The 22,358-nt window shown below is 39.9% G+C and overlaps 1 protein-coding gene across 4 annotated transcripts in view; it reads left to right on the forward strand.

Annotated features, from left to right (window-relative positions):
- The first annotated feature begins 539 nt into the window (after positions 1-539).
- LOC5520250 (aconitate hydratase, mitochondrial-like) overlaps positions 540-22,358 on the forward strand; it is a 31,352-nt gene continuing 9,533 nt past the window's right edge. For 3 of the 4 annotated variants that reach the window (XM_048719343.1, XM_048719341.1, XM_048719342.1), the window contains exons 1-18: positions 540-687; positions 1,765-1,833; positions 2,143-2,222; positions 2,431-2,608; positions 3,564-3,807; positions 4,422-4,510; positions 5,483-5,534; positions 5,607-5,705; positions 6,959-7,261; positions 7,682-7,775; positions 7,943-8,006; positions 19,069-19,254; positions 19,937-20,009; positions 20,274-20,323; positions 20,691-20,720; positions 21,196-21,245; positions 21,671-21,746; positions 22,132-22,163. In XM_048719343.1, the coding sequence (XP_048575300.1) occupies positions 664-687; positions 1,765-1,833; positions 2,143-2,222; positions 2,431-2,608; positions 3,564-3,807; positions 4,422-4,510; positions 5,483-5,534; positions 5,607-5,705; positions 6,959-7,261; positions 7,682-7,775; positions 7,943-8,006; positions 19,069-19,254; positions 19,937-20,009; positions 20,274-20,323; positions 20,691-20,720; positions 21,196-21,245; positions 21,671-21,746; positions 22,132-22,163 (1,793 nt within the window). In that variant the 5' untranslated portion in view covers positions 540-663. The remainder of the gene's footprint in view (positions 688-1,764; positions 1,834-2,142; positions 2,223-2,430; positions 2,609-3,563; positions 3,808-4,421; positions 4,511-5,482; positions 5,535-5,606; positions 5,706-6,958; positions 7,262-7,681; positions 7,776-7,942; positions 8,007-19,068; positions 19,255-19,936; positions 20,010-20,273; positions 20,324-20,690; positions 20,721-21,195; positions 21,246-21,670; positions 21,747-22,131; positions 22,164-22,358) is intronic. The other variant, XM_048719340.1, reaches the window with a different exon arrangement.

The following is a 22,358-nucleotide window of genomic DNA, read 5'->3' on the forward strand; positions in this document are numbered from 1 at the left end:
GGCCCCAAGCACCGATATTTCCGGCGAATTGCTGTACAACACTCTTGCAAGGTATTCCAACCCGCGCATTAATGGGGAGGCAATAACCAGGATCCCAGGCCTGTAATACGGTTACGCCACGCACAGCTCGCCGAGATATAGGATGAAAAAAATACAGGTCTATTTGGGCGTCTTGGGTCCCTGGGGGCTCGCTATGTCGGCTTGGCATCGTAACGCACGGGCGCATTGACTTTTATTGTGTACAGGACATCAAATTAGAGAAGAAAAAAGACGTTGTTTTAGGGGCCCTTGTTTTGTTATAATTCGAAATCAGCGCCCCTGTTGTAATGCATAATAAATAGAAATAAATAAGTAAATTGCGATTTTGCGATTCTTATCGATTATTATCCCATTGACCGGCCAAAATATCCGCACGCCAAAAAATAATAAATAAACAAATAAATAGAAAAATAAATAAAAAAAGACTTAAGGACTTTAAATTCGAGAGCATTTTCTCGGCAGACTAAATCTCCATACATTCTCTGAGCCTGCAAAAGTGGGCAGCGGGTTTGTCTAATGCGCATGCGCAGCAGCCCGAACTGCCGGTAAAATCGTCGTAGTGTGGTCCTGTGCGGACTCATTCAGATTTACACACAGCAGTATTTACAGAGAAATCCCTTCAACATGCAGAGGATATTCACCAGAGAGGTAGATGTTTTAAATTTATGGTACAACCCCGTTATTTTTGTTCTCTGTGTTTTATTTTCGCGTGAACGCGCCATATTGGATTTTGATCCGTAGTAAAAACATGGACCATCTCCAGATTTTCATGTGAAAATTGTTAGATTTTGAGACATAAGGCTATAACTATACTCAATTTCTTTTATCTGTTCATGTTGATTGTTAAAGCTGTCATAGATTTCATGGTGGGAACCTATCCAACAGTTTTTATTAGTACGTGGGATTCATTAAAATTTCAAATAGTCAACTGTAACTGTAGAAATTGTACAATTTTCGTTAATTCAACTATTATTGAGTTTATCTTATTTGAAAAATTAACTGAGGAAACGTTTTAATAGCATTATAATTATGACCAAAGAAATTTGCATATATTTTGAGGAGGAATAATTTAAGCATTTGCAAAGACTAATGGTGGTTTCAAAAGGCTAATATAATGTAGTGTAAGTTAAGTTCATGAGTAAAAGCCTTGATCATACAGAGGTGAGAGTTGATTAGAGTTGATGAGGGCTCTATCTCTCACAACCATTTGGCCTTGCACTCTCACCGACTCTCATTCACTTTGAACTTGTTCAAATGTGACGTGAGAGTTGTCAACGTTTGATTCTGCAAATGAGAGTTGATGAGAGTATTTCTGTTAGCAGTTTTCACAAAGTGAAATTTAACCTGTGATTATTGTTTCTGAATCCTAAAGTCAAATAATTGTTACAAACTCAAAAACTCTGTCTCATGTTTTTTCCTCCTGGTATTTTATTATTCCTGAATGGCATGTGAGTAGTGCGCGCTTGTGTACATGGGTGTAGCATGTGGTGGTTGTTTAAAAAATGTGACCACTCCCATCAACTTTCATCTCCATTTGATCGTGGCTTGAAAAAAAAAACATTTGTTATATAGACAATAATAGTAATATAGTAGATAATAATATTGATATAGTAGACAATAATAGTAATATAGTAGACAATAATATTGATATAGTAGACAATAATAGTAATATAGTAGACAATAATAGTGATTTGTATAATGCCGGACATTATGTTTTATCCGTAGGTGGTGACCTCTCTGCGGTCAGTTCGATCTGTCCGCTATTTCTCGGTCTCATTGTCTTCATGGCAGAAGGTAGGTGACCTTTTTTTTTTTAAAAAAAACTTCATGTAAAAGGTTTAATGATTAAAGATAAAGATTTAGAGTTTCTTTTGTCAAATGATATTTGGCTTGCACATATAGCGATAGATGCACTCTTGTATGGGTAAATAATAATTTATGACATTGAAAAAAATACAGAAGAAAATATGTAAGCACTAATACTAGTTCCCGAGTTCATGTCTCATTAGCTATTGCTGAAGATCATTGTTTGTTCAAGGTCACCCTTTTATCAAACGAAATACGACCCACTGTAATTTAGATGTTTGTATCTACTTTATGTAGGTAGCCATGAGTAGGTTTGAGCAAGACAGGTACATTCCATATGAGAAGCTCGACAGTAACCTTAAGATTGTCAGGAACAGGTAAGTTCTGAATAGATCCTAATCTGTTCAATTGAAAGGGAGGGGGGTAGGGGGGGGGGGTGGGGGACCCACGGAGAAGGGGGTACTCATCTCATTTGAGTTATAATTCAATAAAAAATGTACGCCTCATGTTGTATGACATTCTTGCCCTCTAAGAAATCCTGAATTTTCCCTTGCTATATTTCAATGAGATGTCTTTGTGATCCAGACTAAACCGGCCGTTATCCCTAGCTGAGAAAATTGTCTACTCACATCTGGATGACCCCCATAACCAAGAAATCAAGCGAGGGGAGTCCTACTTGAAGCTCCGCCCAGACCGTGTAGCTATGCAGGACGCTACTGCTCAGATGGCTATGCTGCAGTTTATTTCTAGTGGATTGCCTAAGGTAGACATGTGCTTTCAAACTTCAGGTTGAGGGTTATGTAATAATTATAATGATTGTTTCCCAATTGAGTCATATCCATGTCTCATCATCCTCCAGGTTCAGGAAAAGATATCTAAGGGCGTTTTTTTCCTATCATTTGGCCTTCATTCCATTCTGGAATGGGAACGCTGGATAAACAAATGCACACTTTTTCTATTCTAATTATTCTCATTCCGGAATCACAAGTAAAAAACGCGCCCTAAGCTGTACCAAACTTGAACTACAGCAGTGAGAGGCCAGTTTGCTTACCACTAGGCCACATGTGCTTCCCAAGGTTTATGTTTTTATGCCTGACCAGAGTAATAGTATGTGTATTGCATGCTTGCGAAACAAGTCTTTCTTGCTAGCTTATAAAGAAAGAAATTCTCAAAGAAATTCTCTTGTAGGGATAATGTCTTTATGAGATCATCATACTACTTTAGGTTGAAGGTTTGTGTTAGTGGTTACCACTAAGACAATGTCTTTAGAAAGATAGCTTCAGAAAGGCTAGCAGAAGCCAATTAGATACCTGGAACCACAAGTTTTATTGACACAGACTTCAAACTAGGATGATTAATTTCTGTTCCGACACACACTGAAGCATTCCTCTGCAACACTGATTGGCTAATAAAGTTTAATGCCAATTGGATATGTTGTTTCTTGTGTCCTTATTGACTAACTTTTCATAAAGTGAAGATAGCCTCGGTAGTCTGTAATAGAATGATCTTGGTATCAGGTTGCTACCCCTGTAGGACAGCAACAGGCATTTAAATACTTCGGGGAGGCACAGAGACATTTAGAATACTTGGGGGGGGGGGTCACAGCCACAACCCTACTGGTCATTTCCTTATACTTTTGGAACAAAAAAAGTGGAGGAAAATGCCCCTACACATGTTACAGTATTTCCCTGATTATTGACCTCTCCATTCCGTCCTAGGTCGCTGTCCCTTCCACTATCCACTGCGACCATCTGATTGAAGCCAAAGACGGTGGCAGTCAGGATCTCGCCAAAGCCAAGGACATCAATAAAGAAGTCTACAACTTCCTGGCCACGGCCTCTGCTAAGTATGGAGTTGGTTTCTGGAAACCTGGAAGTGGTATTATTCACCAGATTGTCCTTGAGAACTATGCATTCCCTGGTGTGATGTTGATCGGCACAGACAGCCACACCCCGAACGGAGGTGAGCCTTACACACCCTGAACGGAGGTGAGCCTTACAGCAGGCGATAGAATACTTAGCATCAACATTAAAGCACTTACATACAAGTGCTAATACCACAAATAACCTGAAGTGTTGTTAGGTAAATAGCTTTCCAGTGAAAAGACAAAACAAAACAAAAATCTCCTCTCTATACCAGATACATATATTCCACATTGGCCACAAAGTTCATGTTGCCATTATGGCGCAAAAAGTGAAATTGGCTTCCCTCTGATATATGTACAACATGAAAGAAAGGACCTTGACTGTTGAAAAGGCTGGTTATTTAAGCACTAAAAGCTTGTTTTTTTATTTATCGTGCATATTTATCGTGGTTCTGTTATTTATATAACACAGGTCTCCGAACCATCTACAGCTGAAAAATTAGTTATTATTGAAGAAAAAAGAGAAAACAAACCATTTGAAATAGGTTAATGACTATTTTTCACAAAATATTTCATTGGAGATTATTGAGCTTTTATTAGCCGCTGTTTTTAGGACATAGTAGTCCAACCATTGGTAACCATGATCCCTGACTGTCTACAAGTGAAACATTTACCTATTTTGCTGAATGAAGTTTGATTATTTTCCATATAGGTGGGCTGGGCGGAGTCTGTGTTGGGGTGGGCGGGGCTGATGCTGTTGACGTCATGGCCAATATGCCATGGGAACTGAAGTGCCCTAAGGTATGTATGTAAACTTGGCCAAACAGTAGTGCCACTACTGATAGATGTTCTGTTGTTAGGGAACTGAAGTGCCCTAAGGTATGTATGTAAACTTGGCCAAACAGTAGTGCCACTACTGATAGATGTTATGTTGTTAGGGAACTGAAGTGCCCTAAGGTATGTATGTAAACTTGGCCAAACTGTAGTGCCACTACTGATAGATGTTCTGTTGTTAGGGAACTGAAGTGCCCTAAGGTATGTATGTAAACTTGGCCAAACAGTAGTGCCACTACTGATAGATGTTCTGTTGTTAGGGAACTGAAGTGCCCTAAGGTATGTATGTAAACTTGGCCAAACAGTAGTGCCACTACTGATAGATGTTCTGTTGTTAGGGAACTGAAGTGCCCTAAGGTATGTATGTAAACTTGGCCAAACAGTAGTGCCACTACTGATAGATGTTATGTTGTTAGGGAACTGAAGTGCCCTAAGGTATGTATGTAAACTTGGCCAAACAGTAGTGCCACTACTGATAGATGTTCTGTTGTTAAAACTTATTTCAATACCGTATTTACCGCCGTATAATGCACACTGTTCTACTCCCAAAATGACCTTGAAAGACGGGGTGCGCATTATACACAGAACCCATTGTTCTCAGTGTGATAAAATTCAGAAATCAATAAGAAAATGCGGCGATCCTATTGTAGGTGAGAAACACCTAAACACAAAATCGCTTAAAAATAACATAGTAAAAATATTCCAAACGAAGAATATCTTTTATTTTCTCATCATGTTTTTGTAAGAAAATAAGCCCAAAAACTTGCCCGAAAAAATCATTTATACTTCCCCCATGTTGGAATTTACTCGACCCAGTCTCTCTGCACCTCGTCCAAAATGGCAAAATGGCTCGCATTTCGATGTTTCATGTGAAAATACAAATGTTCAGCAATGAGATGCGCCATCTCCCAAATTTATCAGCTATAATTGAATTGATAGGTGATTGGGGTCAAGCTGACTGGTGAACTGAAAGGCTGGACTTCTCCTAAGGGTAAGGTCTTATTTAACTGTGTCCTCTTTGCTGTTTTTCCTTGTTACTGATTGCTCTCCTTCCCGACACCAGATGTGATCCTGAAGGTTGCTGGAATCCTAACTGTCAAGGGTGGTACTGGTGCCATTGTAGAATACTTTGGCCCTGGAGTCGACTCCATTTCATGTACAGGTATGCCAATTTTTGCACCATGTTAGCGTTAGGGGGTGCTAAATTGAAGCGGGTGCTTATCTGAAACAGGGCACTTACTGTATTTTTAAATTTTGATAAAAGTATTCTCTGCGTAAATAACTGTCACGTATTTCAAGTATTGGATTTTAAAGAATCAAGCTAAATCATCATTTCAATAATAAAATAACAATTCCACTTTTTAAATACTTTGCACTTTGGGGGCACTAATTTGAAGCAGACACTTAAAAGCTGTAACATGGGTGTATGTAAATACCCCTTTGCCTTTTTCTAGGAATGGGTACTATTTGTAACATGGGTGTATGTAAATACCCCTTTGCCTTTTTCTAGGAATGGGCACTATTTGTAACATGGGTGTATGTAAATACCCCTTTGCCTTTTTCTAGGAATCTGTACTATTTGTAGCATGGGTGTATGTAAATACCCCTTTGTTTTTTCTAGGAATGGGTACTATTTGTAACATGGGTGTATGTAAATACCCCTTTGTTTTTTTTCTAGGAATGGGTACTATTTGTAACATGGGTGTATGTAAATACCCCTTTGTTTTTTTTTCTAGGAATGGGCACTATTTGTAACATGGGTGTATGTAAATACCCCTTTGCCTTTTTCTAGGAATGGGAACTATTTGTAACATGGGTGTATGTAAATACCCCTTTGCCTTTTTCTAGGAATGGGCACTATTTGTAGCATGGGTGTATGTAAATACCCCTTTGTTTTTTCTTGGAATGGGTACTATTTGTAGCGTGGTTGTACATATGTAAATACCCCTTTGTTTTTTATAGGAATGGGTATTATTTGTAACATGGGTGTATGTAAATACCCCTTTGTTTTTCTTCTAGGAATGGGCACTATTTGTAACATGGGTGTATGTAAATACCCCTTTGTTTTTTTTTTCTAGGAATGGGCACTATTTGTAACATGGGTGTATGTAAATACCCCTTTGCCTTTTTCTAGGAATGGGTACTATTTGTAACATGGGTGTATGTAAATACCCCTTTGCCTTTTTCTAGGAATGGGCACTATTTGTAGCATGGGTGTATGTAAATACCCCTTTGTTTTTTCTTGGAATGGGTACTATTTGTAGCGTGGGTGTACATATGTAAATACCCCTTTGTTTTTTATAGGAATGGGTATTATTTGTAACATGGGTGTATGTAAATACCCCTTTGTTTTTTTCTAGGAATGGGCACTATTTGTAACATGGGTGTATGTAAATACCCCTTTGTTTTTTCTAGGAATGGGCACTATTTGTAACATGGGTGCTGAGATTGGTGCCACCACCTCCATCTTCCCCTACAACCACCGCATGGAGGCATACCTACGTGCAACAGAGCGCAGCAAAGTCGCTGAGCTGGCCAACCAGTACAAACATCTTCTGAGTTCTGATGAAGGGGCAGATTATGACCAAGTTATTGAGATTAACCTGAATGAGCTGGAGCCGCATGTGAATGGACCCTTTACTCCAGATCTGGCTCATCCTATCTCCAAACTGGGACAGACAGCCAAGCAACAGGGCTGGCCTTTAGATGTCAAAGTTGGTAAGTTTGAGAGAGTATAGGAAATTTGACAGAGGGTCCTAAGGTGTCTTTGATTACCAGTACTTACAGAGAAAGGGTATAAAGGATCAGACCCCTTTTTTCAAGTCCCACCATGCCCCCTGGTCTATGAATGCTTTTGGGCCCTCTCATTCCCATTTAGAGCATTTAAAACCAATTAAAACAGCTTCTAATAACATATTTAAGTGGTGGCACAACACAACAATCACCAAAAGGAAAGCCTTAGACTTTAACTACATTTTCCTGGTACAATACCCTGAATTTTTCTAATTGAAGAATAGTAAATATATTTACCCCACTTATCGTAGGACTACTGTATAGCGCAACATCTAACATTGTTTAATCAATACTGCTGCACAGTTGATAAGGAGCTCAAGTTGAGATCTTTGTTATTTTGTTTAGGTTTAATAGGGAGCTGCACAAATAGCAGCTATGAGGACATGACGAGGGCTGCAAGTATCGCCGAGCAGGCTATGAAACATGGAGTCAAATCAAGGTACAGGGGTTTATCTGAATCTTGAGACATTTCGGTATGGCTTTAATGGTTATTGGTATCCCTCTAAAAACTGTTGGCTGCCCTGGGATGTGAGAGTGTGTAACTGGAATAGGTGTGCTTTTACTGTATTGCGTTTGATTTGCCCTTACTTGACTTTTTGTGTACAGGTCCATCTTTACTGTCACTCCTGGTTCTGAGCAGATCAGGGCTACCATTGAGAGAGATGGAATAGTAAGTACTACATAAATCACAGAGGGAATAAAGAAGTGCTAGATCAATAAGGGTAGGGCTATCATAGTTCCAAGAGGGTATAAAGAAGAACTTGAGCAAATAAGGGAAGGGCTACCATCGAGAGAGACAGAATAGTAAGTACTACATAGATCCAAGTGGGTATAAAGAAGAACTATAACCAATAAGGGTAGGGCTACCATCGAGAGAGACAGAATAGTAAGTACTACATAGATCCAAGTGGGTATAAAGAAGAACTATAACCAATAAGGGTAGGGCTACCATCGAGAGAGACAGAATAGTAAGTACTACATAGATCCGAGTGGGTATAAAGAAGAACTATAGCCAATAAGGGAAGGGCTACCATCGAGAGAGACAGAATAGTAAGTACTACATAGATCCGAGTGGGTATAAAGAAGAACTATAACCAATAAGGGAAGGGCTACCATCGAGAGAGACAGAATAGTAAGTACTACATAGATCCAAGTGGGTATAAAGAAGAACTATAGCCAATAAGGGAAGGGCTACCATCGAGAGAGACAGAATAGTAAGTACTACATAGATCCAAGTGGGTATAAAGAAGAACTATAGCCAATAAGGGTAGGGCTACCATCGAGAGAGACAGAATAGTAAGTACTACATAGATCCAAGTGGGTATAAAGAAGAACTATAGCCAATAAGGGAAGGGCTACCATTGAGAGAGACAGAATAGTACAGTAAGTACTACATAGATCCAAGTGGGTATAAAGAAGAACTATAGCCAATAAGGGAAGGGCTACCATCGAGAGAGACAGAATAGTAAGTACTACATAGATCCAAGTGGGTATAAAGAAGAACTATAGCCAATAAGGGAAGGGCTACCATCGAGAGAGACATAATAGTAAGTACTACATAGATCCGAGTGGGTATAAAGAAGTACTAGAGCCAATAAGGGAAGGGCTACCATCGAGAGAGACAGAATAGTAAGTACTACATAGATCCAAGTGGGTATAAAGAAGAACTATAGCCAATAAGGGAAGGGCTACCATCGAGAGAGACAGAATAGTAAGTACTACATAGATCCGAGTGGGTATAAAGAAGTACTAGAGCCAATAAGGGAAGGGCTACCATCGAGAGAGACAGAATAGTAAGTACTACATAGATCCGAGTGGGTATAAAGAAGAACTATAGCCAATAAGGGAAGGGCTACCATCGAGAGAGACAGAATAGTAAGTACTACATAGATCCGAGTGGGTATAAAGAAGTACTAGAGCCAATAAGGGAAGGGCTACCATCGAGAGAGACAGAATAGTAAGTACTACATAGATCCGAGTGGGTATAAAGAAGTACTAGAGCCAATAAGGGAAGGGCTACCATCGAGAGAGACAGAATAGTAAGTACTACATAGATCCAAGTGGGTATAAAGAAGAACTAGAGCCAATAAGGGAAGGGCTACCATCGAGAGAGACGGAATAGTAAGTACTACATAGATCCAAGTGGGTATAAAGAAGAACTATAACCAATAAGGGTAGGGCTACCATTGAGAGAGACAGAATAGTAAGTACTACATAGATCCAAGTGGGTATAAAGAAGAACTATAGCCAATAAGGGAAGGGCTACCATCGAGAGAGACAGAATAGTAAGTACTACATAGATCCGAGTGGGTATAAAGAAGAACTAGAGCCAATAAGGGAAGGGCTACCATTGAGAGAGACAGAATAGTACAGTAAGTACTACATAGATCCAAGTGGGTATAAAGAAGAACTATAGCCAATAAGGGAAGGGCTACCATCGAGAGAGACAGAATAGTAAGTACTACATAGATCCAAGTGGGTATAAAGAAGAACTATAGCCAATAAGGGAAGGGCTACCATCGAGAGAGACAGAATAGTAAGTACTACATAGATCCGAGTGGGTATAAAGAAGAACTAGAGCCAATAAGGGAAGGGCTACCATCGAGAGAGACAGAATAGTAAGTACTACATAGATCCAAGTGGGTATAAAGAAGAACTATAGCCAATAAGGGAAGGGCTACCATCGAGAGAGACAGAATAGTAAGTACTACATAGATCCGAGTGGGTATAAAGAAGAACTAGAGCCAATAAGGGAAGGGCTACCATTGAGAGAGACAGAATAGTACAGTAAGTACTACATAGATCCAAGTGGGTATAAAGAAGAACTATAGCCAATAAGGGAAGGGCTACCATCGAGAGAGACAGAATAGTAAGTACTACATAGATCCGAGTGGGTATAAAGAAGTACTAGAGCCAATAAGGGAAGGGCTACCATCGAGAGAGACAGAATAGTAAGTACTACATAGATCCGAGTGGGTATAAAGAAGTACTAGAGCCAATAAGGGTAGGGCTACCATCGAGAGAGACAGAATAGTAAGTACTACATAGATCCGAGTGGGTATAAAGAAGTACTAGAGCCAATAAGGGAAGGGCTACCATCGAGAGAGACAGAATAGTAAGTACTACATAGATCCAAGTGGGTATAAAGAAGTACTAGAGCCAATAAGGGAAGGGCTACCATTGAGAGAGACAGAATAGTAAGTACTACATAGATCCGAGTGGGTATAAAGAAGAACTAGAGCCAATAAGGGAAGGGCTACCATCGAGAGAGACAGAATAGTAAGTACTACATAGATCCAAGTGGGTATAAAGAAGAACTATAGCCAATAAGGGAAGGGCTACCATCGAGAGAGACAGAATAGTAAGTACTACATAGATCCGAGTGGGTATAAAGAAGAACTAGAGCCAATAAGGGAAGGGCTACCATTGAGAGAGACAGAATAGTACAGTAAGTACTACATAGATCCAAGTGGGTATAAAGAAGAACTATAGCCAATAAGGGAAGGGCTACCATCGAGAGAGACAGAATAGTAAGTACTACATAGATCCGAGTGGGTATAAAGAAGAACTATAGCCAATAAGGGTAGGGCTACCATCGAGAGAGACAGAATAGTAAGTACTACATAGATCCAAGTGGGTATAAAGAAGTACTAGAGCCAATAAGGGTAGGGCTACCATCGAGAGAGACAGAATAGTAAGTACTACATAGATCCGAGTGGGTATAAAGAAGAACTATAGCCAATAAGGGAAGGGCTACCATCGAGAGAGACAGAATAGTAAGTACTACATAGATCCGAGTGGGTATAAAGAAGAACTATAGCCAATAAGGGAAGGGCTACCATCGAGAGAGACAGAATAGTAAGTACTACATAGATCCGAGTGGGTATAAAGAAGTACTAGAGCCAATAAGGGTAGGGCTACCATCGAGAGAGACAGAATAGTAAGTACTACATAGATCCGAGTGGGTATAAAGAAGAACTAGAGCCAATAAGGGAAGGGCTACCATCGAGAGAGACAGAATAGTAAGTACTACATAGATCCAAGTGGGTATAAAGAAGAACTATAGCCAATAAGGGAAGGGCTACCATCGAGAGAGACAGAATAGTAAGTACTACATAGATCCGAGTGGGTATAAAGAAGAACTAGAGCCAATAAGGGAAGGGCTACCATTGAGAGAGACAGAATAGTACAGTAAGTACTACATAGATCCAAGTGGGTATAAAGAAGAACTATAGCCAATAAGGGAAGGGCTACCATCGAGAGAGACAGAATAGTAAGTACTACATAGATCCGAGTGGGTATAAAGAAGAACTATAGCCAATAAGGGAAGGGCTACCATCGGGAGAGACAGAATAGTAAGTACTACATAGATCCGAGTGGGTATAAAGAAGAACTAGAGCCAATAAGGGAAGGGCTACCATCGAGAGAGACAGAATAGTAAGTACTACATAGATCCGAGTGGGTATAAAGAAGTACTATAACCAATAGGGAAGGGCTACCATCGAGAGAGACAGAATAGTAAGTACTACATAGATCCGAGTGGGTATAAAGAAGAACTATAGCCAATAAGGGTAGGGCTACCATCGAGAGAGACAGAATAGTAAGTACTACATAGATCGGAGTGGGTATAAAGAAGAACTATAGCCAATAAGGGTAGGGCTACCATCGAGAGAGACAGAATAGTAAGTACTACATAGATCCGAGTGGGTATAAAGAAGAACTATAACCAATAAGGGAAGGGCTACCATCGAGAGAGACAGAATAGTAAGTACTACATAGATCCAAGTGGGTATAAAGAAGAACTATAGCCAATAAGGGAAGGGCTACCATCGAGAGAGACATAATAGTAAGTACTACATAGATCCAAGTGGGTATAAAGAAGAACTATAGCCAATAGGGAAGGGCTACCATCGAGAGAGACAGAATAGTACAGTAAGTACTACATAGATCCGAGTGGGTATAAAGAAGAACTATAACCAATAAGGGAAGGGCTACCATCGAGAGAGACAGAATAGTAAGTACTACATAGATCCAAGTGGGTATAAAGAAGAACTATAGCCAATAAGGGTAGGGCTACCATCGAGAGAGACATAATAGTAAGTACTACATAGATCCGAGTGGGTATAAAGAGGTACTAGAGCCAATAAGGGTAGGGCTACCATCGAGAGAGACAGAATAGTAAGTACTACATAGATCCGAGTGGGTATAAAGAAGTACTAGAGCCAATAAGGGTAGGGCTACCATCGAGAGAGACAGAATAGTAAGTACTACATAGATCCGAGTGGGTATAAAGAAGTACTAGAGCCAATAAGGGTAGGGCTACCATCGAGAGAGACATAATAGTAAGTACTACATAGATCCGAGTGGGTATAAAGAAGTACTAGAGCCAATAAGGGAAGGGCTACCATCGAGAGAGACAGAATAGTAAGTACTACATAGATCCGAGTGGGTATAAAGAAGAACTAGAGCCAATAAGGGAAGGGCTACCATCGGGAGAGACAGAATAGTAAGTACTACATAGATCCGAGTGGGTATAAAGAAGAACTATAGCCAATAAGGGTAGGGCTACCATCGAGAGAGACAGAATAGTAAGTACTACATAGATCCGAGTGGGTATAAAGAAGAACTATAACCAATAAGGGAAGGGCTACCATCGAGAGAGACAGAATAGTAAGTACTACATAGATCCGAGTGGGTATAAAGAAGAACTATAACCAATAAGGGAAGGGCTACCATCGAGAGAGACAGAATAGTAAGTACTACATAGATCCAAGTGGGTATAAAGAAGAACTATAGCCAATAAGGGTAGGGCTACCATCGAGAGAGACAGAATAGTAAGTACTACATAGATCCGAGTGGGTATAAAGAAGAACTATAGCCAATAAGGGTAGGGCTACCATCGAGAGAGACAGAATAGTAAGTACTACATAGATCCGAGTGGGTATAAAGAAGAACTATAACCAATAAGGGAAGGGCTACCATCGAGAGAGACAGAATAGTAAGTACTACATAGATCCAAGTGGGTATAAAGAAGAACTATAGCCAATAGGGAAGGGCTACCATCGAGAGAGACAGAATAGTACAGTAAGTACTACATAGATCCGAGTGGGTATAAAGAAGAACTATAACCAATAAGGGAAGGGCTACCATCGAGAGAGACAGAATAGTAAGTACTACATAGATCCAAGTGGGTATTAAGAAGAACTATAACCAATAAGGGAAGGGCTACCATCGAGAGAGACAGAATAGTAAGTACTACATAGATCCAAGTGGGTATAAAGAAGAACTATAGCCAATAAGGGAAGGGCTACCATCGAGAGAGACATAATAGTAAGTACTACATAGATCCAAGTGGGTATAAAGAAGAACTATAGCCAATAGGGAAGGGCTACCATCGAGAGAGACAGAATAGTACAGTAAGTACTACATAGATCCGAGTGGGTATAAAGAAGAACTATAGCCAATAAGGGTAGGGCTACCATCGAGAGAGACATAATAGTAAGTACTACATAGATCCGAGTGGGTATAAAGAAGAACTATAGCCAATAAGGGTAGGGCTACCATCGAGAGAGACAGAATAGTAAGTACTACATAGATCCGAGTGGGTATAAAGAAGAACTATAACCAATAAGGGAAGGGCTACCATCGAGAGAGACAGAATAGTAAGTACTACATAGATCCAAGTGGGTATAAAGAAGAACTATAGCCAATAAGGGAAGGGCTACCATCGAGAGAGACATAATAGTAAGTACTACATAGATCCAAGTGGGTATAAAGAAGAACTATAGCCAATAGGGAAGGGCTACCATCGAGAGAGACAGAATAGTAAGTACTACATAGATCCAAGTGGGTATAAAGAAGAACTATAACCAATAAGGGAAGGGCTACCATTGAGAGAGACAGAATAGTAAGTACTACATAGATCCGAGTGGGTATAAAGAAGAACTATAGCCAATAAGGGTAGGGCTACCATCGAGAGAGACAGAATAGTAAGTACTACATAGATCCAAGTGGGTATAAAGAAGAACTATAGCCAATAAGGGAAGGGCTACCATCGAGAGAGACAGAATAGTAAGTACTACATAGATCCAAGTGGGTATAAAGAAGAACTATAGCCAATAAGGGTAGGGCTACCATCGAGAGAGACAGAATAGTAAGTACTACATAGATCCAAGTGGGTATAAAGAAGTACTAGAGCCAATAAGGGAAGGGCTACCATCGAGAGAGACAGAATAGTAAGTACTACATAGATCCGAGTGGGTATAAAGAAGTACTAGAGCCAATAAGGGAAGGGCTACCATCGAGAGAGACAGAATAGTAAGTACTACATAGATCCGAGTGGGTATAAAGAAGAACTATAGCCAATAAGGGTAGGGCTACCATCGAGAGAGACAGAATAGTAAGTACTACATAGATCCGAGTGGGTATAAAGAAGAACTATAGCCAATAAGGGAAGGGCTACCATCGAGAGAGACAGAATAGTAAGTACTACATAGATCCAAGTGGGTATAAAGAAGAACTATAGCCAATAAGGGAAGGGCTACCATCGAGAGAGACAGAATAGTAAGTACTACATAGATCCGAGTGGGTATAAAGAAGTACTAGAGCCAATAAGGGTAGGGCTACCATCGAGAGAGACAGAATAGTAAGTACTACATAGATCCGAGTGGGTATAAAGAAGAACTATAGCCAATAAGGGAAGGGCTACCATCGAGAGAGACAGAATAGTAAGTACTACATAGATCCAAGTGGGTATAAAGAAGAACTATAGCCAATAAGGGAAGGGCTACCATCGAGAGAGACAGAATAGTAAGTACTACATAGATCCAAGTGGGTATAAAGAAGAACTATAGCTAATAAGGGTAGGGCTACCATTGAGAGAGACAGAATAGTAAGTACTACATAGATCCAAGTGGGTATAAAGAAGTACTAGAGCCAATAAGGGAAGGGCTACCATCGAGAGAGACAGAATAGTAAGTACTACATAGATCCGAGTGGGTATAAAGAAGTACTAGAGCCAATAAGGGAAGGGCTACCATCGAGAGAGACAGAATAGTAAGTACTACATAGATCCAAGTGGGTATAAAGAAGAACTATAGCCAATAAGGGAAGGGCTACCATCGAGAGAGACAGAATAGTAAGTACTACATAGATCCAAGTGGGTATAAAGAAGAACTATAGCCAATAAGGGTAGGGCTACCATTGAGAGAGACAGAATAGTAAGTACTACATAGATCCAAGTGGGTATAAAGAAGTACTAGAGCCAATAAGGGAAGGGCTACCATCGAGAGAGACAGAATAGTAAGTACTACATAGATCCGAGTGGGTATAAAGAAGTACTAGAGCCAATAAGGGAAGGGCTACCATCGAGAGAGACAGAATAGTAAGTACTACATAGATCCGAGTGGGTATAAAGAAGAACTATAGCCAATAAGGGTAGGGCTACCATCGAGAGAGACAGAATAGTAAGTACTACATAGATCCGAGTGGGTATAAAGAAGAACTATAGCCAATAAGGGAAGGGCTACCATCGAGAGAGACAGAATAGTAAGTACTACATAGATCCGAGTGGGTATAAAGAAGAACTATAGCCAATAAGGGAAGGGCTACCATCGAGAGAGACAGAATAGTAAGTACTACATAGATCCAAGTGGGTATAAAGAAGAACTATAGCCAATAAGGGAAGGGCTACCATCGAGAGAGACAGAATAGTAAGTACTACATAGATCCGAGTGGGTATAAAGAGGTACTAGAGCCAATAAGGGAAGGGCTACCATCGAGAGAGACAGAATAGTAAGTACTACATAGATCCAAGTGGGTATAAAGAAGAACTATAGCCAATAAGGGAAGGGCTACCATCGAGAGAGACAGAATAGTAAGTACTACATAGATCCGAGTGGGTATAAAGAAGAACTATAGCCAATAAGGGAAGGGCTACCATCGAGAGAGACAGAATAGTAAGTACTACATAGATCCAAGTGGGTATAAAGAAGAACTATAGCCAATAAGGGAAGGGCTACCATCGAGAGAGACAGAATAGTAAGTACTACATAGATCCGAGTGGGTATAAAGAGGTACTAGAGCCAATAAGGGTAGGGCTACCATCGAGAGAGACAGAATAGTAAGTACTACATAGATCCAAGTGGGTATAAAGAAGTACTAGAGCCAATAAGGGTAGGGCTACCATCGAGAGAGACAGAATAGTAAGTACTACATAGATCCAAGTGGGTATAAAGAAGAACTATAGCCAATAAGGGAAGGGCTACCATCGAGAGAGACAGAATAGTAAGTACTACATAGATCCGAGTGGGTATAAAGAAGTACTAGAGCCAATAAGGGTAGGGCTACCATCGAGAGAGACAGAATAGTAAGTACTACATAGATCCAAGTGGGTATAAAGAAGAACTATAGCCAATAAGGGAAGGGCTACCATCGAGAGAGACAGAATAGTAAGTACTACATAGATCCGAGTGGGTATAAAGAAGTACTAGAGCCAATAAGGGTAGGGCTACCATCGAGAGAGACAGAATAGTAAGTACTACATAGATCCAAGTGGGTATAAAGAAGTACTAGAGCCAATAAGGGAAGGGCTACCATCGAGAGAGACAGAATAGTAAGTACTACATAGATCCGAGTGGGTATAAAGAAGAACTATAGCCAATAAGGGAAGGGCTACCATCGAGAGAGACAGAATAGTAAGTACTACATAGATCCAAGTGGGTATAAAGAAGAACTATAACCAATAAGGGTAGGGCTACCATCGAGAGAGACAGAATAGTAAGTACTACATAAATCCAAGTGGGTATAAAGAAGTACTAGAGCCAATAAGGGAAGGGCTACCATCGAGAGAGACAGAATAGTAAGTACTACATAGATCCAAGTGGGTATAAAGAAGTACTAGAGCCAATAAGGGAAGGGCTACCATCGAGAGAGACAGAATAGTAAGTACTACATAGATCCGAGTGGGTATAAAGAAGTACTAGAGCCAATAAGGGAAGGGCTACCATCGAGAGAGACAGAATAGTAAGTACTACATAGATCCGAGTGGGTATAAAGAAGAACTAGAGCCAATAAGGGAAGGGCTACCATCGAGAGAGACAGAATAGTAAGTACTACATAGATCCAAGTGGGTATAAAGAAGTACTAGAGCCAATAAGGGAAGGGCTACCATCGAGAGAGACAGAATAGTAAGTACTACATAGATCCAAGTGGGTATAAAGAAGAACTATAGCCAATAAGGGTAGGGCTACCATCGAGAGAGACAGAATAGTAAGTACTACATAGATCCGAGTGGGTATAAAGAAGAACTATAGCCAATAAGGGTAGGGCTACCATCGAGAGAGACAGAATAGTAAGTACTACATAGATCCAAGTGGGTATAAAGAAGTACTAGAGCCAATAAGGGAAGGGCTACCATCGAGAGAGACAGAATAGTAAGTACTACATAGATCCGAGTGGGTATAAAGAAGAACTATAGCCAATAAGGGAAGGGCTACCATCGAGAGAGACAGAATAGTAAGTACTACATAGATCCAAGTGGGTATAAAGAAGTACTAGAGCCAATAAGGGAAGGGCTACCATCGAGAGAGACAGAATAGTAAGTACTACATAGATCCAAGTGGGTATAAAGAAGAACTATAGCCAATAAGGGTAGGGCTACCATCGAGAGAGACAGAATAGTAAGTACTACATAGATCCGAGTGGGTATAAAGAAGTACTAGAGCCAATAAGGGTAGGGCTACCATCGAGAGAGACAGAATAGTAAGTACTACATAGATCCAAGTGGGTATAAAGAAGTACTAGAGCCAATAAGGGAAGGGCTACCATCGAGAGAGACAGAATAGTAAGTACTACATAGATCCGAGTGGGTATAAAGAAGAACTATAGCCAATAAGGGTAGGGCTACCATCGAGAGAGACAGAATAGTAAGTACTACATAGATCCGAGTGGGTATAAAGAAGAACTATAGCCAATAAGGGAAGGGCTACCATCGAGAGAGACAGAATAGTAAGTACTACATAGATCCGAGTGGGTATAAAGAAGAACTATAACCAATAAGGGAAGGGCTACCATCGAGAGAGACAGAATAGTAAGTACTACATAGATCCGAGTGGGTATAAAGAAGAACTATAACCAATAAGGGTAGGGCTACCATCGAGAGAGACAGAATAGTAAGTACTACATAGATCCAAGTGGGTATAAAGAAGAACTATAGCCAATAAGGGAAGGGCTACCATCGAGAGAGACAGAATAGTAAGTACTACATAGATCCGAGTGGGTATAAAGAAGAACTATAACCAATAGGGAAGGGCTACCATCGAGAGAGACAGAATAGTAAGTACTACATAGATCCAAGTGGGTATAAAGAAGAACTAGAGCCAATAAGGGTAGGGCTACCATCGGGAGAGACAGAATAGTAAGTACTACATAGATCCAAGTGGGTATAAAGAAGAACTATAGCCAATAAGGGTAGGGCTACCATCGAGAGAGACAGAATAGTAAGTACTACATAGATCCAAGTGGGTATAAAGAAGAACTATAGCCAATAAGGGTAGGGCTACCATCGAGAGAGACAGAATAGTAAGTACTACATAGATCCGAGTGGGTATAAAGAAGAACTATAGCCAACTCAACTGAACCCACCCCTGTAAGGCTATTTGTGCTCCTTTCAAAATGTACCAAGCCTGTACCTTATTCTTCATTCAATCCTCTTATGCTACAATCCCCTTTAGGCTGCCACCCTGAGGGAGTTTGGCGGCACTGTTTTGGCCAATGCATGTGGACCGTGTATCGGACAGTGGAACAGACAGGACATCAAGAAGGGCGAGAAGAACACCATCGTCACCTCATATAACAGGAATTTTACTGGTCGTAATGATGCCAATCCTGAGACGCATGCTTTTGTAGCTTCTCCTGAGGTGGGTACCAATGTCCTTGCTTGTTTTATGTTTTTTTATAGAGATGATTTTTGTATAGAGGTTATGAAAACGACTAGTTAAGCTATTATGCTACACACTAAACCTGCTTTTTGCCACCACAAGGTTTAGATTCTGAATTCCAAATTTTTCTGAATCTGTTGATAATATGACTGAAGCTGAAGCAGAGACATAAAAGAGGGAGAAAAGTATGCAGCATCTATGATACATACTCTAGACTGGGGGACTAATGACAATCACTGCAAATGAGTTAAAGAATCTGCCCATTACTTTCTCCTCAATACCTGGTTTGAATGTTTCTCTAATAATTACTCTGCTGGGATCAGTTTTCTAGACAATTGTTTTCCAGTCCTCTTTCCTATGGTGGTCCTATAGTAATTCAATCCCTCTCAGACTTCTAAAAAGAAATGTTATAAAAAGAAAATCCACAAACTAAATAAAAAATGAAAAAAATACCCTACAACACATGACATAAACAAAACTTATCCAACTCTTTTGACTTAGATTACCTTGTCAATTCCTAATATCATATGACCCCCTTAACTATAACTTCAAATATTCCGACTACCTTTTTCCATATCCAGATTGTGACAGCTCTATCTGACTACCTTTTTCCTTACACATATTTTGACAGCTCTATCTGACTACCTTTTTCCTTACACAGATTGTGACAGCACTATCAATTGCTGGTAACCTGGCCTTCAACCCTGAGACAGATACCCTGACTGGAAAAGATGGTACACAAGCTTCCATGATTGATACTGTAGCACTGTAATAACCCCACTTTCCCTGACATAGTATCCCTAATACAGTGGACCCTGTTAACACAAATTTACTGATAACTCTAACTCTAGCTAGCTTTGAGTTCCTAGATGTTACATTAATTGTGTTGTACTGTATTATTGGATGACTCTAACTTCTTGTGATATCTGCTTTTGTTTCCCTTTTCGCTTAACAGGGTTCCACTTGAGGTTAAGTTATTATTCTGATAATGTTTTCAGGGAAACCATTCAAGTTGGACAGTCCATATGGAGATGAGCTCCCTTCCCAGGTACCTACTGTGATGGTTATACAGTAAAAGCTCTTTTGAGCTCCCCAGTCTCTTTAAAGCCTCTCTCCAATACCCCACCCCCTCAAGAACAAAAAAATCACATAAGCTTCCCTCTCTTTTGAGCCCCCTCCCTCTTTTATAGAAATATAGCCTGGCTAGCACTTAAACAAGAGCACAAGGTAATGTTGCTTGGTTTAATTAAGAAAAGTACTCCAATTATCACAGCTAATGTTAAGGTGAGTGTAATATCAAATCCAAACTTACAAACCTGGTTTTCTACAATTAGAACTGCGAATCACTCTTCTTTGATTCAAGGCAGATATTGCTTGTAGATTTATTTTGCTAAGCTTTTTTTTTTTTTTTTTAGGGATTCGATCCTGGAGAGGACACCTACCAGGTGAGATAGTTTTTTGTTGTATAGTATAGTATCCTGGAGAGGACACCTACCAGGTGAGATAGTTTTTTGTTGTATAGTATAGTATCCTGGAGGCGGGGGTGGGGTGGGTGGTAGGGGAGAAGAACTCTCCTATTTTTGTAGGGGATACAATTTACCAACACTGCTATCCCTTAGGGGGTATTCGAAGATTCTTTCGATTCTGCTGTTCCTTAGGGGATTTTATGCTCCTTAGGGGGTCCCACTCTAATGGTGGTCCAAAATGCACCAGCATCTTTTCCATACAGTAAACCACAGGTCAGTTAAAAGGGCACTCACTTGTTTTAAGAAAGTTAGGAAAAGAAGTGTATAACAAAGCAATATATATGTTTTTTTTACTTCACCCAAGTGTTATAATAGAAATGACCCAATTCTAAAAGGAATTTTATGGAAAGGATCTAGCTTGTTTATTTATGCAAATTATCACATTATTTGACAGGCTCCGCCCTCTGAATCATCTGGTGTCAGTGTCGATGTAGACCCCAACAGGTATGCCGATGTTGTAGAGTAATGTCACCAGCCCTCGTAATTGCTAGGTTGATAGAGAAAACGTTTGTGGTACATGAATATGCAAGATTACAAGCTAATTTGGGATTTCTTGAGTGGTGTTAACACCCAGCTCTCTACATCAGGCTGTACTTTTTCGACCTTAAACAACCACTGAAGAAGGCAGGGTTCATCTCCAGAGCTGTACTTTGCCATGTAACAAACAGGGCATAGTACATGGTAGCAAGTGGCAACACAGTTCACCTTTAATAGTAATGTAAATAATAATAATAATAATTGTAAACTCAAAGCAATTCAGCCTGTGGATGCAGTCATGGGTAAAGTCTGCTTTTATCTCTTTGCCTTTCACTGTACCCGTTTCCTTTCTTCCACAAGGTATGCTTGCTTAACCATGGTTTGTCTTTTAGCCAACGTCTTCAGCTTCTTTCTCCCTTTGACGTTTGGGATGGCAAGGACTTGGATGACATGACCGTCCTCATCAAGGTTCGTATTAGGAATAGCAGCAAAATTAAGCAACCACAGCAAAAATAATCCTAAGACCTTGACTTTTCAAACAAAGGTAGTTGAGATGAAACATCTTTGCCCTAAAATCCTGTGAACTCAATAAATGTGGTTTGTCTGTTGGTCTGCCAAAAATGCAAACTTTTCGTTCTTGGCAGACCAACAGACATAAGGTTTGTATTGTGAAGACTATTGTTTGTTCACTTCATCATAGAAAAAGGCCTCTAATTAATTTTCCAATGTGGCATTGTCATTGTTGCTTCATTAGGTCTCTAATTATGTGTGATTATGATTATGGGAATGTAGATAGAAAAAGTTTCATCCTGTATTTTCTTCCCAAACATCACCTTACCATCTTCTTCTCTAGGTTAAGGGCAAGTGCACCACAGATCACATCAGGTAAGAAAAGACAGATTATAAATAGTTTTTGTTCTTTAGGTTACGCAGTATACCTTTTTCACCAACATGGAAATCAAGCTCACTTTTTTTATCCACCAAAAAAAAAAAAACACTACAATTTGAGGAAACTCCTTCCAATCAGGAATATTTTGGATCATCCATTAGATATACTACTTTCAAATCAAAATTAATCCC

The sequence above is a fragment of the Nematostella vectensis genome, chromosome 12 (genome assembly GCF_932526225.1).
Source record: "Nematostella vectensis chromosome 12, jaNemVect1.1, whole genome shotgun sequence".
Taxonomy (NCBI): Eukaryota; Metazoa; Cnidaria; class Anthozoa; order Actiniaria; family Edwardsiidae; genus Nematostella; species Nematostella vectensis.